This window comes from Falco punctatus (genome assembly GCF_963210335.1).
Source record: "Falco punctatus genome assembly, chromosome: 8".
Classification (NCBI taxonomy): Eukaryota; Metazoa; Chordata; class Aves; order Falconiformes; family Falconidae; genus Falco; species Falco punctatus.
This window is the reverse complement of record NC_137588.1, coordinates 33647789-33664643: the sequence shown is the minus strand read 5'-3', so window position 1 is coordinate 33664643 and position 16855 is coordinate 33647789. Positions and strand designations below refer to the sequence as shown.

The following is a 16855-nucleotide window of genomic DNA, read 5'->3' as shown; positions in this document are numbered from 1 at the left end:
TGGACAGAGCACCAACGATCTCCTTATGCAGCAAGGCTTAACAACTGCCTATGCTTCTCCGTTTGCAATGCTACAGAGTTTGTATAAACCCACATGCTAATATCAAACCTTCCGTTATATTCAAAAGGAGTGGAATCAGGTATTGTACATCTCTGCTGAGAATTCTGTATCGTAAGCAGATGCTTATAGAAGACAAGTATAACCTTCCATGGACCTCCTCTGCATATAAAAGGTTCGATAGTTTGTACCAAACACCTAAACACCAAGCTTACCAAAAGCAGCAACGGAAAACAAAATGTTACCGACTGCTGTTTAATGTGACAGATGAAAACATCCTTATGAGTGAATATTGACACAATTCATCTTTTAATGCACTTGTAATTCAAAAACATACTAAGGCTCCTAAAGCAAGTTCCATCTGAAAAACACAATAGCAGGTCACTGGATTCCAAATGTTCTTTATTTTTATATTCGCTGCCATAGAAAGTAATCAAACAGGACTGTCATCAGTGTTACTGGGAAAAAAGAACATGGTTTTCCTTCTCCTGAAGGAAAGATGTCCTGCGATTAAGATGTACATTAAGAAGTCAGTCCAAAATCCTGGTGTTAAGTACAAAAAGCAACTGTTTGAATTATAAAATACTGTATATACAGATATAAAAATGTTTCAGAAAGTGCTCCACAAAGTTTCTAAACTTTCAAGGGCAAATCTTCAGCAGGGTAAATAGGTTGTTGTCTTCGGAGGTGAGTCATCAGTTCATTTGAGCAGAACGTCTGAATCTTTATCTTCATTATATTACAGGTAACGCAGGCTTTGATTTTCATCCCAGCCAGAGGTAACATGATAGTCCTAGTGATTAAGGTGTTTTTTCCTGGAGCTATTAATTTAACAAGCACGCTCTCTCTATATAAAAATGTAATTTCAAAGAAATTTATACAACAGCTAGACTTTATAAAAATAGAGATCTATAATTTTACACTGGGAATTATCCAAGGCAGGTTCCCATTTTCTTATGTTTTAACCATTAGAAATTAATTTTTATCCTTTGGAATCTCATCTATGGCTAGAGTGTAAATTAATATAATGTGAAGTTACTAGCTGGTGAAGAGAGTTTCAAGAATCTCATTCTGTGGAGTTTTTTGGCCAAAATTAACAAACCACTGCATAATGCAGTGCTCATCTTGCGGTGCTGGACATGTTACACAGTACGTATCTACTTATTCCAGAATCTTGACCTAATTCAGTGTTAAAGCGCAAAAAATATCTCCAACCAAAAAACCATCTCCATTGTTCTTACTGTGGAAGAAAACCCAAACCCAAATAAATAAAATTAGACAATATTTCTATTTCTGTACTGCGTTAACTCTTTACTGTGTAGTGGAGGCAATAATGAATAATACAACCATGTCATGAAGGAATGTAAAACTGAATACATACTGGAAAAAAACCCAGATTTTTACATCTGTGTGTATACATTTTTTATATATACCTATATATATCTACATTGCAGTTATAACTGTCACCTCACAAGAGAGATTCAGTGGACTGAACAATCATCTATAGGCTTCACCAGCTGGAGTTCTTCAGGAACAACTGGCTTGCAGCTTGGACAGCAGCATTTCATTCTTACGGCATTCCTGTTAACAGAAAGTGAACAGAAGAGGAGGTAGTTGCTCTTAACTAGTTATTTCTTCACATCAGCAAAACTGAACCCTTTTGTTTTGAAAGATCTCCAAAACGGAGTGAGTGGTGAGCTGAAGATAATTCCAGTTCATCCAGGATGTTATTCCAATGGTAATATTCATTAAACATTGTGACATTCCAGCCAAAAGGAATGCTGCTTGACCATTTGTCTTAAGTTGTTAGAAGTAGCTAAAGCAAATCCACCTTTTTACTTGTAAGTTGAATAAATCTGCAATTGACATTACTTTTAGGAGATCTGGAACTTGACTAGATAGTTTTCAAAGTTAAGTGTTCGGGGAACACTCTAGGTTCAGAAATGTATTTACCTAAGTACGTACCACCTGTTTTCAGTACCATAACCATGACTTCAATGATTTCGAAGGACAGCAAGGTTGAGTAGAAGTTCCCTCACAAGGCAGTGGAAGAAAAATGGCTTACTTATGCCCCCCAACAACAACCGCAACTTCCACCTAACTTCTGCAACTAGGACACAAAATTCTGTGTATCAGAATAGTAGCTAAACAGTCCCTGTTATTCTCCCAGAGTACTGTCCGAATGGAACAGAAAGAAACTCTCCCAGAACAAATTATGAAAAGATGTTTTTCCTCGAACATCTGAAGCCAAATGACAATTTTGCCTGACAGCACTACTTTGTCATTTGTTATCATGGAGACAATAATTAACAGAAGCACATGATGATGAAAAGCTCAGGAAAGGCTAAATCAATTAAGTGTTAAACAGTGCTTTCACAGTAGTTAAGAAAACAAGGCTGGTTCCTAAAGGTATTTATAACTACTGAGACTCCAGATTCCCTCCTTTATTCACACACATTTCCACAACTCTTTGCTCCAATACTTAACTGCTCATAGATCTCCAAGAGATTCCATCTGGAAACCTAAATATACAACTTGCTCAGTAACAAATTATCCTTCCCCTGTAACATGGAAGGGTGTTAGTCTATCAGGGAAAAAAGGATTTCCAGAATTTAATTCAGAGTCCAAGAATCATGTGGAGATAATCACAAAGAGACACCATAAACATGGTGAGATAAATGTTGTATCAGTATTAATGCACAAGTCAAGCCAAAATGGGTAACTGAACACTTCATAGTTTACATTAGCAAAAATATTCCTACCTCTTTAAATTCTTTCACTGTTTTAAAGTAAAGCCTCTGTTTCTCTAGAAGCTCTAAGTATTCATCATTCAACTGGTCTCTTCGCATTTTATTTTCTTGCTTCTTCTTTTCCATCTGTTAGTGTACAGGAAGGATAAGAGACGATACACTGCATAAGGAATACACACACACACACGTATATACTGCATAAGGAACAACTATCTATAATAGACAAAGGGAGACAGATGCTTCATGAATTAAACCCCTGGCTTGCACTTCAAATGAGACAAACATTTAGGCCAGATCTTTTAAAAAAAAAAAAAAAAAAAAAAAAAAAGATTAGAAACCTAATGCTGAAGTCTCAGTACCAGTGGCACTGTAAGTATCATTTAGAATTAAACTAAGGCTCACATCACAGGAATCTTGCTCACTGAACAATCCTACTGCAATGATGACACAGTGAAAGTAATGTAAAAAAAAAAAAAAAAGAAAAAAGAATAAAAAGTTTTTTGATGCAACACTGAGATCTTGTTTTAGTTGTGAGTTGTATCAAACTGAGGGCAGAAGACATCTTTGCCTTCCTATGCAATGCTGTATTAGCTCAAGACGCACACTTATGTGGTCTTACAAGAATGTGTATACCTCTGTGGTATTGTAAGAATATCTTATCTTTTCTCTTTGTGCCAAAAGTTGTGTCAAACATAATTTAAACCCCCAAATGTGAAGGGGATTGGTTCTTACTATATAGAACAGACTGCTTTCCTCTCCAGGGTAGTTCTAATGAAGTTCTTCCATTACAGCATCACAGGCAAGTTTGCTGCTTGTCTAAAGAAAATGTTTTCCATCCCTCCGTCTGGTGCTAGGGCACAACCCCATAAGAAATTCCTGTTGCATTCCTCTCCCCCAAAATTATTTCTGCATTCTCTCTGACAGGCTTTCACCTCCTAAATTTTGACAGGGAAAAATGCAATTCCAAAACCTGCAAGAATAATGGAAAACTCAAACATGCAGGTAATTCCACAGTAGCAGAACTTGTTGCATTTCTAGATTTATACATCAACATTGATAGTGTATGATTCTTATACCTAAAAGAAATGAGCAGATGCCCAACCTTCTCTGGGTATGAACACTGCTAACAAGATAAGTCTCCTTTACAAAGCCAGCTGCTGTCTAGAACACCAGGGAATCTCTCCTAACATAACTCATCAGGGCCAGCAGGTTTTTAAAGTTATGCCTGAGGAAGAAACAGCATCAAATGTGTTAATGCAGAAAAAAAAAAAACCCAAAACATTATCACATGCATCCCATTCCTTTAAGATGAGGCTAAAGCCAGCATTGCTGAAACACTTAGGAACTAAATTCTTGTAAAGAGGTAAGGATTACCACCCTTGGATAAATTGCTTCCCTTATGCATTGACTATGACAAATCCCTTGACATACTCCTCCCTCCTCTGTCCTTGGGACAGCCTCATGAATATCTGTAATCACACTGAACTGCTTATTCACAAGTTACTGGCCCTCATAACAAGTATGTCCAATTTCTCCTTAGGCCTTTTATGATGCGGTTACAGTATGATGGGCTTTGAACACTGAAACGTCTCTTCAGGCATAAGGTCTTCAGGGCTGTACAGAAAACAACTGAAGTGGATGCACTTTTAGGAGTGAATTGTGAAACTGACTGTGAGCACTTCTAATGCACTTCAGACAGAAATCAAATAGGTAAGACCAAATCATCACTGGGCTGAATAATCCCTGCAGTATACAACTAGCCTGTCTGTTGAAAGTCACCCAACGGACATTTCCTAGGGGAAGAATAAGAAAACCTTCCCTTTTGCTGCACAGCTGCTCCCCAAGGAACCAAGCAAACTGTTAAAACTTTCTTTGCATCCATGTGTTGTCAGTATCTTCACTGGCATTGAGAAATCAACTGTCAGAAGGTACTAAATGATTATCTACTCCATCATAACAATTTTTTCTCTGAATTGAGAATGAACTTAGCTTTCTCATTCAGAAACTTGTTTTTCTCCTTAATTGTAACTGCCACCTTTTGCTGATCCAGACACCTAAATCTAGGAATAAAATGTCACTTGTGACCTCTCCCACAATATGCCAGTGGCCAAACTGCTAGTGCAGGAATACAGCACAAGCTATGTGAGCTGCCACTGCTTTCAGTAATCATCAGAGATGCTGAAGTTGTATTTTCCCCCAAAATAATGAGCCATCTCACATTATAGCTCCCATTCACTTCCCTCTTGCAAGAAGCATCTGAAACTTTTGATTCCATTTGAGAACACAGTAATACAGTCCAGAATGATTTTATGAACTTCAAAATTTGCAAGAGCCCACAGTAAGTCACAGCAGAGCTCTCTGTCTGCTTTCACTCCTTGCATTTGCTGTGCTGTTACCCATTTCTGTGGGTGTAACAGAGGATAAAACAGAAAACAAAACACTGAATTCCTGGACAGTTTCAATTTGGGGTGGTTGCTTGCTGCAGCAATTGAAATAACGTCATTCTACCAAAAGAAAGAAATGTAACTACCTTCAAGCTCATCTTCACTAGTCAGAATTGCACTGTTCAAAAGTATTTTCATAATCTCAGTTTGATGCTGAGTCACTCATTATGTCAACAACCTTGAAGACAGAAAGATGATCCATACATACAACCACCAATATCACTATTCTTTCTGCTGTCAATTTGTCCTCTCTGAAAATAAGAGGTCAAGCAAATAAAAATAATTCATTGCAAAAAAAGGCAATGAACTAGCCACCTCAAACACAGCAGTCTATAGTAAATGTCATATTTTTATGGTAGAGTTTATTAGGGAAAAAAGCTTTATAACAGCTTGAGTTGCATCCCATTCTGGTTTTTCTATATACACATATTTTGTGTTTGAAACTACTTGAAGTTTCTGTTTAGCTATCGGGATAAAAAGAGCCCAATACCTGGACAGACCACACTTTCAGTACACACTCTAGTATATATTGAGTCACGGTCTATCATACTTCCATTTAAACTCAAATAAAGAACAGCTATAATCCACTACCAAGAATTTTCTGGCTCTATAGAGAAAAGCATCTCAGAGCCCCCTTACCGGACTTGGGAAACTATGGATATGTTCACTTATGAAAATAAAAGAGTGAAACACCACAATAGCTACAAGTTACCAACTACCATTACCAAGTACTTAAGCCTATTCTTTGTGTGCAAATGTGCAAAAGCCTGTAGACAGCTTTATGTGGAGCAGCTGCTGGACCTCATGCTTGCACTGCCCCAAGACCACTTAACCAAGTCCACTGAGGCTGTGCTTTTACAGAACAGCCCCCAAATGTTACCAGGAACAGTTTTGTCTTCTCTGCACGAGCACTGGGGCTCTGCTGACCCACAAACCCCCTTCACTTGCACCACGGACACAACACGCTCACCAGCAATGCTTTGCCTTTTCTAATAAAAAAGAACAAAAACACCTGAGTTGACTCAATGCAGCATCAGATGAGCCCTGCGACCGGGCCAAAGGCAGCTGATGGCTGGGACTCTGGGAGGTGCTGCTGACCCTCCTCAGCAGCAGAAAGCAGCTTCAATCAGCTCCAGCTGCCTGAGAAACCGTGCCTGGGACACAGGTCTGACTGCACCCGTGCAATCCAAATGGAAGAGTTCTCACTGACTTCAGTCACATACAGCCATTTCAAGTATCTAAATCACTACAGCGGCAATAGTGAAGTTACGGGGTATAAGCTTCCCGTCAGCAGAGAGGTGTTACAATACCTCTTTTCTACTCTATTCCTTACAATTCTAGCAGTGAGAAGTTTCTTAAGAATGTGAAAAGAAACAGTAATTGTTAGTTGCTTGCTTAATTTGCACCTCACGTAGTGGATTTCTCCACGCACAGGCTTTACTGAAATTAACTCCCAAGTTCTGGCAAAGAAAGCGGGAAGAATCTCAGACCTTCATTCGATTCTGTTTGATGCCTTCTACAATCTGCTCCATCTGCCGTAAAAACTGCTCACGAGAACCAGAAGATGCCATTGCTCTGGAAAGAAAAAAGGTAACAACTGACAGGGATGTGGGACAACACGTCATCTACAGCGGTCTTGCATATTTACCGATGTCCAGGAAGTCACACTGCTGAGTGTGCTGTGTAACAATTCATCTTTTTAATCACTGACTTCAGGTAACAGTGCAGCTCTTCCACTGGTATAAACTATCAAAGAGAGGGGAACAGAGACTACAGAGCTCACCAGAAGTGTTCTCCCTGTCAGTTAAAGTCTGTTCCTTTCTCTCCTATGTTGTACAAAAACAATTAGCTATTAACTAACTAAAAGCACAAACTTTTAAGAATAGCAGCTGTTGTGAATATCAAGAAAACTAGGAGAAGACTAGGAAATCAGAAAATACTCTAAAAAAAAAATATTTTTCTTAACAGGGAAAGCCCAGATGTGGTTTTAGACTTGTAACATGTCTTAAACATTATGAAGAAAAATAAATCAAAGAAAATACAATCATCCCCGCACACCCACCCAACAGAAAACTAATCTAAAACCCAGCTGTCAATTACAGCATTGGTTTCTACTGCCTAGACAGAATCAAAAGAATCTCATCACTGAGCAAAACAAATCTACAATCCCTGCTGCAAAAGAAAAACATCGGAAATAGTTACAACAAAACCCAGTAATTAAGTTAAGCTTTTAGATATCACAATAGGGGAGGAAAAAATTAAATCATACGAATATCGAAATTTCTGACCAACACAGGACACAAGAAAAAAGAGAAGCTCAGAATTTCACAGCAGAATTATAAAAAGATATAATAGCAAGAATTGTTTAAAACTATTAAATCACCACGTCCTCCCCCATGACACTCCTGAACTGTACTGCTGTGACAAAAATTCATACTGGACTTTTTCTGAAGTCAAAAAAACCCAGAGAAAAATAACCACCAGTTGCACCATAGATGGATCTTTGACCTCAAACTTCCCAGGGAACCATGATTTTACGTAAAGACTTCACACTATAACGAAACCTTTAAATATAGAGTTAGTTCATAATAAACGTGTCTTGAAATATGTCTGAGCCGAGTGTTTTGTAACTAATGTAATAACCACAGCTTCACAAAAATGAGAAAAATATTTAAATTAATGCCAGGGAAATTATGACTGAATAATTTCTTTCCACATCTGCAGCTGAAGAGCCACATATTAAAAACATATGTTGGCTATAGAAGTTAGGCATTTCCAAGTCCGTGATTCCCCAAACATTGGCTTAAACAGAGTTAACAGGAGTTTACGTTCATAAAAACTTCCAACAATTCTCTATGAGTCTCTATAACTCATGCCCACTGCCATTTTTCCAACTAACTGTACTACTTATTGCAACTACCAAGAGAAAAAGGACCATTACTTACTGATGGAAGTTGTCATGAATAGAATTCAGTAAGTTAACCTGTGAATTAGAAAAAAAAAAAAAGAAGAAAATACACATTTGTCCTTTCTGGTATGAGATTTCAATAAAATGAAATTTAGTTTAGAAAATTGACTACGTAGATTTTGCTCTGACAAGCAGCCAGTTGTATGAAAAATCACCATGAGCTTTTTCAGAAGAGAAACCACAATCCTTTCATATTAGTAAAATCTATCCCAGTGGAGGGGCCGCAGAAACCAGAAGCCTTGGACCACAACTGAGATTTTTAGTTTCACCGACACCCAATTACACCACTGAGAATTTTCTAGTGTGATGACTTTCCAAGCTAAAGCAATGAGGTAAAATGGTGTATAAATGTGTTCAACATGTGTTGAAACTTGACTTATAAGTAACTTAACAGGTACTCATCCAGTGCTCAACAGTGACAGTGCACAAGCATATGTTGTGGCTGTTAGGTTTGCGTAATTAGTCTTACTTGTAGTGATAAGGCAGAACTGTTTCACTTAGGCATATCCCTGACTTATGCTTACAAGCCAAAACAGGATAGCAAATGCAGAAATATATTCTAAAAAACACCCCAAACAAACAAAAAAATCCCACAAAACCAAGAACTAAGCAGTAACTCCTCACTGCCCAAACAAAAGAAACCCAGATTGTATTAACAGTACTGAAGATGCTGGTTTTGAAGCTATTAGCAGCTTAGCTCTGTCAAGAAGCTGCAACAAGAGCACCAATCTAAAGCAAAGCATTGCACTGGAGAGGCAAGGGGGGAGAAAAAAAAAAACAACAAACAGACCACCACATACACCCCAACTTTTGCTTCAGAGACTGGAACCAGTATCTCCACACAATACCATAAAGACAACAAGCATGCCAGGAACGGGTGAATTTCTGCACAGTTTTCATTGTGCAAAAGTTCTAAAGGTTTCCAAAGAGCTACGCATCATTACTCGCTTGGCTTATATGTATTTTACAGGCTGTAATTAAGAAGATTAACTTTTAAAAAATACAGAATAGCATTTCATGTGTATGGCTTCTCTTGTAAGATCCTAACCTTGCACTGAATCAAGATAGAAACAGAAATTTGTAACAGTGTCACAGGAATATTTTGTTGCGCTCCCTATAAACTCCTCCAACTATTTAAACTACATGTGGAGCATATTCTATGTAACCACCTTGATTTTTTCTTGCTTTCTATAAGTTGCAGAGAGCACTAAAATTCACCAAGTAGCAATTAAAGTGATTCTTTCTTGGTGTTGAATACTTCTTGCAAGACCTGTGGTTAAACCTTCCAAGCAGTTTCTCCTTTTGATGAATATTTGAAAGTGTTCTGTACTAAGCAAACCTAAGTGTTCCAAACAGAATCAATCATTTGCCCCACTGCTACAGAAAGCTAAACTGCTTTCTCCCAAATCTAAAATCTTCCGAATGAGACAGTGACAAGCACGTGCATGGCAGAATCTGTAGTTTTTCCTGACCTTTCTTTGAAAAATTCAAACAAATTCTGAACAGACTCAGAGGCAGCTAAGATGCTTAAGAATTCCTGTTACTCAGAAGAAAGAAATTATTGCATGGACCCATCAATATTTGCTAAGTCCACATCCCTGCCTCAAGATATTTCTTAAATGCATGCTTATTGTAATGTAATTACAGTTTATACTGCAAAACATTCTGTCATGAAAAGTAACTGCACAACTACTGTACAGTAAGAGTACTGATGCAGCTACATAAATTAATGACTTTTTTGAATTGGAAAACTGAAAACTACCTAGCACATGTATTACAATCAGCTGCTTAAAGGAACAAAATGGTTTGCATCTTCAAAAACAGGACATAAAGTGTATTTACACAGTCAGAAATGTGACTATTGCTTGTTTCACAAACTAAAATATATATAAAGTAATGCAAGCCTAACTAATTGGTTCTTATTTTATTAGGACAAACAGAAGCTGAAGTATCAAAGCACTATGTATTTTAAAAGTAATTTCATAATTTTTTTAGAGTCTTGACTGCTCCTATTTCTCCTTTACTGAAGTCACATGCTTGCCATTGTATGAAAAGAAAATTGCAATATCTTGATTAAGTCATCCCCAAGAAAGACGTGAACTCTATGTAGCAGGGAGAGAGGGGATGGGAAAAAACAAGTGACTTTCATGAAAACTACTCTTCTGATCCTGATCCAGTAGAATCACCAGCAACTGTAGCGTAGGCAGGCTAAGACCCCAAGAATTAACTCTAATGTTGCTGACAGCTGAGCAGCTGGAATTTGCTCTCCCAAGTTACCGACTGTAGCATTGGTTCATAATAAAAAGATGATGACCAAAGAGAAAAAGAGGGTAATTTGGTCCTGTGATACCAAGACAGATATCTGCTACTCAAAGGTTACTCATGTTTTGTGAACACAATGTGCAGTACTGTACTAATAGCACTTCTTTTACAACACAGACCATTTCCCCCTCAACAGTAGAAATATTCTTATGAATCAGTTGTTTCATTTTTACTTAAAGACTGTTAACTCTACTCTGACAGGACTGAATATAGGTGAAAGCCAAGTAAGAACTATTTATCTCCTCCACAGCCTGAATATTTAGAAAACAGTAATAACATTTTCTTACCTCCTTTTCCAAATATACTTTCTTATCATCCAGTGTATTATAAAGGGTAAAGAACTGTTTCGTTTCTTTGTGAGTTGCTGAAACTGCAAACAAAAAGAAGGGCAGAATAATAAAAGAGCATGAAGTGAAATGGAATCTGTAAGAATACTTCATAGGCTTTATATAACATACTTTCCACTATCAATAACAGAACACACTCTTTAATACATTCTAGAAGAATATTCCCCTGCATGTAAATCTCCAGCAGGGTTTGCAGCTATCAGATTTTATGAGAACTCCACAGCTCAGTGTTTAAATTTAGCCTCAACTGCCGACAGACCTTTATGTGAACATACGCTGGCACTATTAGCTGTGCTTCCTTACTACTGTCTGTTTCCCCCTTCCTTCCTAAGCTTCACCCTTACACCATACAGTCTGCTGTGCTGCTACATTATAGTACATATTTCAAGTTACACGTGTGCAAGATGCCCAAAGCAAGCTTTTACCGTTTCAAAGCCTTTTTTCTCTTCTTACAGTTTATTCACGCTGAAATAACACTGTCTGGTTTGGGTTATGATAGCAGGCGTTGGTCATAGCTTGGTGGGGAAGGTAAGGCTCAGACATACATTGCCTTTGGGCCTACAAGATGATGACTGATACTCAAATCTACTAAGTATTCATCTATTATTTCATTCTTCAGTGCCTAAAGGAAACCCAAGATATTTGTGATTCCCCAAAAAAGTTCAACAGTGAAGGACAGCTGGCAAAAATTATTATGGTTAACACGTTAAGCACTGTCTAGAACCACTGACCTGGAAAAAAAGTATGGGTTAAAAAAGATAAACCAGAGTGAAATCGTGGTCATTACATTAAACAATAAAGGTAACAAGTTGCCATCTTTAAATAAAATCTCTACTGAACCGATGTGCTGGACTAAGTTTTTGAATGGAACCATTTACAGACAGCATGACCTCCTTCCCATATCACAATGTCACTAAACATCCACATTTTTAAAGAAATCCTGACCGATTTGTGCAATTCTGTTCTCCAGCTGAAGCCCAACAGTAACCCACAGCTTGAAACTAAATCTTTTAGTGACAGAAATCCAGCAGTGGCTACTGCTGCAGTAGCGACACGTTTGGGACTAAAGAGGTTTCTCATTGCCACAGTACGATTGTGACACATGGTATACGCATATTGTAGCCTCCACTTTTACATTACTGAGTACCAGGAGCAGGAAAGCACCGAGGAATTCCGGAATGCTTGGGATAGGTTGACAAGTTAATAAGGGCTGCTCTGCATGTTCCACAAAGATTCTTCCAAGGGCTGGAATCAGGCTGCTCCTTGAAAAACTGCACGAGCACAAAGATCACCAACAGGCTTACTTCAGGTGTGCTGTCTTAATCAGTTTGAGTTTTGCTGGACTGCTGCCAAATGGAAGAGGCCTTTCCCAAGAGAAAAACCTTCTCTTCCCTTTCTTGCAGCCGCTCTGGTAGTCACAGATCTTTGATGAGTGGATTCCACACACCAATTCAGAAGAAAACTTTTCAGGATTTCCACCAAGCTAGAAAGTTGTGCCAGCTTATGGAGCCTTACGGGCACACACCACGGCCCACGTAAGGCAAGACAAAAAGAAGAGGAAGAAGGAGCCAAGAGCCTCAGTTACTCTCTTACAACCACAGCTTAATGTTTTCAAGGGAGGAGGATCAGTTAGGTCAAAAATAAAGCACAGAATACTGGCACCTAAAAGCATTTCAGTACAGAATCAGAGGTTGGAAGGCATCACTGAAGATCACAAGAAGCACCCCTTGAATCAAAGTTAAAAAAAAACCCAACCAAACAAAACCCCCACACAAACCAGGTTGTGGCAACTCTGAAGATGGCCTGAATCTGGCTAAATGAAAAGTCTCCAAAAAAATACCACCATTCACAGAAAGACTTGCTAGAGATTTTCAGCTCTTATTTCCAAAAGCTCAACCTGTACAATGCAGGTTCCTGGCCACAATTGAGTAGTGTGTTATCTAAGTTACTACACACATTTTGTGCTACAGAAAATGAAGTCCCATAAAATTCAAGGCACCTTAAATCTACACCCAAAGCTGAAGAAGTCTCTTTGACCTTATCCCTTCTGTACTTCGTATATAAATGAAACCTCCATCTTCTGAGCAGGTAGATGCTCTGGCCATAGGTTATTTGTCTGAATTCTCTTAGACATGACAGAGAAAGCAATCTATCGAAAATGTAATGCAAGACAACAAAACTGTCTTTATAGCTGGACTTGTTTAAATAAACTGCATGGCACATAAGAAGCAAAGCCGTGGGAAAGAAGTACTGGACTTGTATTCAGTTAAGTGCATTATTCTCTGCATTGAGTTAGACACCATACGTGGCAGAGAGCACACAACTATGTCACTACTGATGCCTCTCGCCAGGCCAAGGGATTTGAATCCAAGTTAGACAACAATTTAGAACTGCTCAACCTTCAAGAGCTTGGTTCACACACATATTTAACAAATGCAGAGGTTCTTTAAAACATTTGCTAGTTCTCCTTGGTAGAAACTTTTTTTAGCTTATGCTAATACACAAGCTACATTAAATATACACCAGTAAGTGTACTGGTCTGTTAACAGTTTAATGGAACAATCTTAAAATTGTATTCAGTTTGCATGTTCAGTAATATCCATGCACAGCAAACACATATCTATCCAAAAAAAAGTCAGATGAGCACATTTTCCCATTTTGTAACTTCTTACCAGACAAAAAAAGAGCTAAAGACTATTTGTACTCTGATCTTACCAAGATACTGCAGGGTATTTATAAGTAAAAAATGAAAGAAAACATTCCCTTCAAGAAATTGCCTTTACTTCATAGTTTTTGACGTAGTGTGGTCCACAACCACGTATCTCATGTCAATGAAAACAATGAAAGCGAACTAATGCTAAAAACAATTAATTAAACACAACTCAAATTTACAGCAACCTCACTTGTAAATGGTTAATTAAGGACTTCCTAAACACAGTGGTCATTAACCTAAATGACTGAACCTGTTGCAGACAGTTTACTCCAGAGATTTTGTGCATCAAGTTCCACCCTTAGGAAAATTTTATCACCAGCTTATAAAACCTTGAGAATAGGGCGTATGACATGGATACCAAAAGACCCTTAAAATAGCACAAAATTAGCAAGTGCTGTTGTTACATGCCATACGCTTAAAATGAAACTGCCCACCTTTCAGGGCTTAAGCCTTCAGCAGGATGCTCCTGCTTGATATACATACCTTGACTGTAAAGTTCAATAAATCTCTTCTGATACTGCGTTAGCTCAGCTCGGCTGGGTACTTCATCAATTTTGCGTTGTAAAACGGCTATTTCTCTGTTTCTTCGTGCCTGAACAGAAAGTTAAGAGGGGAGAAAACAAAGCCTCTTCTTGTTCTCTTCTTAAAATGGATGAAGGCCCCCCACACCTTGCCCCAGCAATACTTTGTTACTACATAATTTAAAAAAAAAAGAAAAAAAGTGCGCATTGGCTAAGGCTCAATTTTTTTTTCCTAATTGATTTGTGACAAAAAAAAACTTTTTAAGATTAGAAAACAAAAAGAAGTATTAGAAGTTACAAGATAAGAAAATTGCCAATAATTTTGTACAAGTAAATTCACAGACTTACTCACCAGTAACAGCCGGATCTTTTGAAGTTTATCTTTCTCAGTTTTGTACTGCTGTTCTATAATCCTATTTGGCTCCTAGAATTTGAGAGCCCAATACAATTGTATATTAGAGCAGCATATGAGGGCTGTAGTGCAAAAATGTGCAGACTGGGCTTGTTTTCTATATTTGCCTGTCTTCTGTTTAATGGCTCCCACAGTAACACCACCATTTGCTGTTATTTTTTTAACAATGACTCAGAATCTGCATTAAAAACCTGACATCTTTTACTGTAAACAAGTGCATTTCGCTAGCTTTTAAACTTTTGACATTTTAGCTGTTAAGATTTGTCACACTTTAAATGAAGATACGTATTGGAAGATTGTCCATACTCCTTGTCTAAATGTTTATACTTTGATTCAGTGGCAGGGGTTAAGGATAAACATAGTCCAGGACAGAACATAAACCCTCCTCTGAGAAGTATTCTAGAATCCTGGATTGTGGACTTTTAAGATAATTTTTTCTTGTCTAAAAATTTAAGATTTAGGTTTACATTTTAATTTTTTCATGCTGTGCTCAGAACGACAGCAGTATCATGGAACCTGTAATCTACCTCATTTCAGAGGCATACATGTATCAAATATTTACCCATTAAATACACAAGTCATTCAAGCTTTTCCTTTTCTGTTCATTCATTATTCATTGCCATCAGTGTGGATGCACTTGTGTTAAAGCCTAACTTCTGACAGCTGCTCATGATATGCGACGTACTGAGCCACTGAAAACCTGTGCTTTCATCCTTCAACAAAATCCATTTTTAGGGGGGGGGAAAAACCCACCAAAACAAACATGCTTTCCAAAGAAGGCCTGTTTTTGTCAGAGCTATGCACTGCTTTTAATACCCAGAGATTTTCCTCAGGTACCACAAAGAAAGCAGTAAAATGCACAAAAAACCACCCGTGAGTTAGCCCCATGGATTCTCCAAGAATAATGAAGAATATTACAGCTATTTTCAGTCTATTGTATTTCTACGACTATTAGTCTGAACTGTGGCTCTACCAGGGGGGAAAGAACAGATTTTTTCAGAGATTGCAACAGATACTTTAATGCTTATGAGTACATTCCCAAATTCAGGACCTAAACCAACATTTTAAAACACGTTGAATATAGACATTTGCTATTACCTGTTCCTCCCCATTTTCCACTGCCTCAGCTTTCAAATTCTCAATATTTTGTTGAAGTCTCTCCATTTCTTCCTTTAAAAAAAACAAACAAATTTATGTGGCTTTTAACTGAGACCTATCTTCCTAACAGGGGAGAGCAGGAAGCTTGACAACATACACCTTGAACAAAATTGTGGAGCTGACCACACACTTTAAATTTGTGAGATTAAACAGCATTCCCTACTTAAGGGTAAGGCATCCATTATTACTCATTACATAGAGCTGTCTGTTTTTATCAAACATGGGAACAGATTTATTTCTCACTTTCAAATATGCTAGATCCAGCTTAGACAACTAATGACTGACATCGAAAATGAGACTGAAGAAGCAAAGGAGTATTACAACAGTAACAGCACGACACCGGACCACAACATATGGCACTTCTAGAAACGAACAAATCTAAAATTACTTGCAAGGTAGTTTCCACTGCAATCCTTCAGAGATTTCCAAAGGAGTATGTATGGGAAAACAAGGTTCCTATGCTCAGTCTACACCTCAGGGCACCACTTCTTTTTACTGCTTTTCATTCTATTAAATCCCATCCGTTACCGTTTAAACGGTAGAAAATGAAAACTATTCTCTCCAACCGTATTTCTGGTCAGTCCATAAATACAGCAGTAAACAGCAAAACAGCTATTACGTGGTAAAACTGAAACACGCCCTGAAAACTGTAACAGCTTCATCTCAGTCTTGTCTTTTTTTGGTGGGTTGCTCCAAGGCTAAGGGCCTTCAGGAAGCCCGCCTCTTGGTGCTGTACCTCCCCTCAAGTCAGTGTTGGCTGCATTATCCAAGAAGAGACAATCCATTCCAGGTTCTGAATAGCACAGGTGGGGGTATCTAGTACCACCTAATAGCAAGTTTAGGTGTCAGTACTCCCCATCAACCCACCCCGAGTTGCTCTCAGCAGAATGGTAACGAAACCAAGGAGAGCCACAGCTGTGACCAGGGTAAGGCTGATCCGGCATTCCATGTCTGGGAACTGCCCTGTACGACAGTCTCAGGCACAACGGCACATTGAAGGCCACAGTAACTCAGATGCCTTGGCAGCCTTCCTTACACCTCCCTGCTCCAAGGTAGGGGGCAAGTCCAGCTAGCTGATCTAGTTCCAACCTTCCTGGTCTTCAGCCTTGTTGCAGATACAATACACTGCAGAACTGAGCAATTGTCCATAATTCTGCTGCAAA

The 16855-nt window shown here is 38.3% G+C and overlaps 1 protein-coding gene across 1 annotated transcript in view; it reads right to left on the bottom strand.

Annotated features, from left to right (window-relative positions):
• Positions 1-342: 342 nt before the first annotated feature.
• The window catches only part of CCDC93 (CCC complex scaffolding subunit CCDC93), a 49804-nt gene continuing 33291 nt past the window's right edge, over positions 343-16855 (bottom strand). Inside the window, exons 16-23 of the mRNA XM_080399196.1 lie at positions 15633-15704; positions 14475-14546; positions 14085-14193; positions 10829-10911; positions 8197-8234; positions 6742-6826; positions 2820-2933; positions 343-1638 (exon numbers count right to left, since the gene is read on the bottom strand). Of these exons, the coding sequence (XP_080255322.1) occupies positions 1585-1638; positions 2820-2933; positions 6742-6826; positions 8197-8234; positions 10829-10911; positions 14085-14193; positions 14475-14546; positions 15633-15704 (627 nt within the window). The 3' untranslated portion in view covers positions 343-1584. The remainder of the gene's footprint in view (positions 1639-2819; positions 2934-6741; positions 6827-8196; positions 8235-10828; positions 10912-14084; positions 14194-14474; positions 14547-15632; positions 15705-16855) is intronic.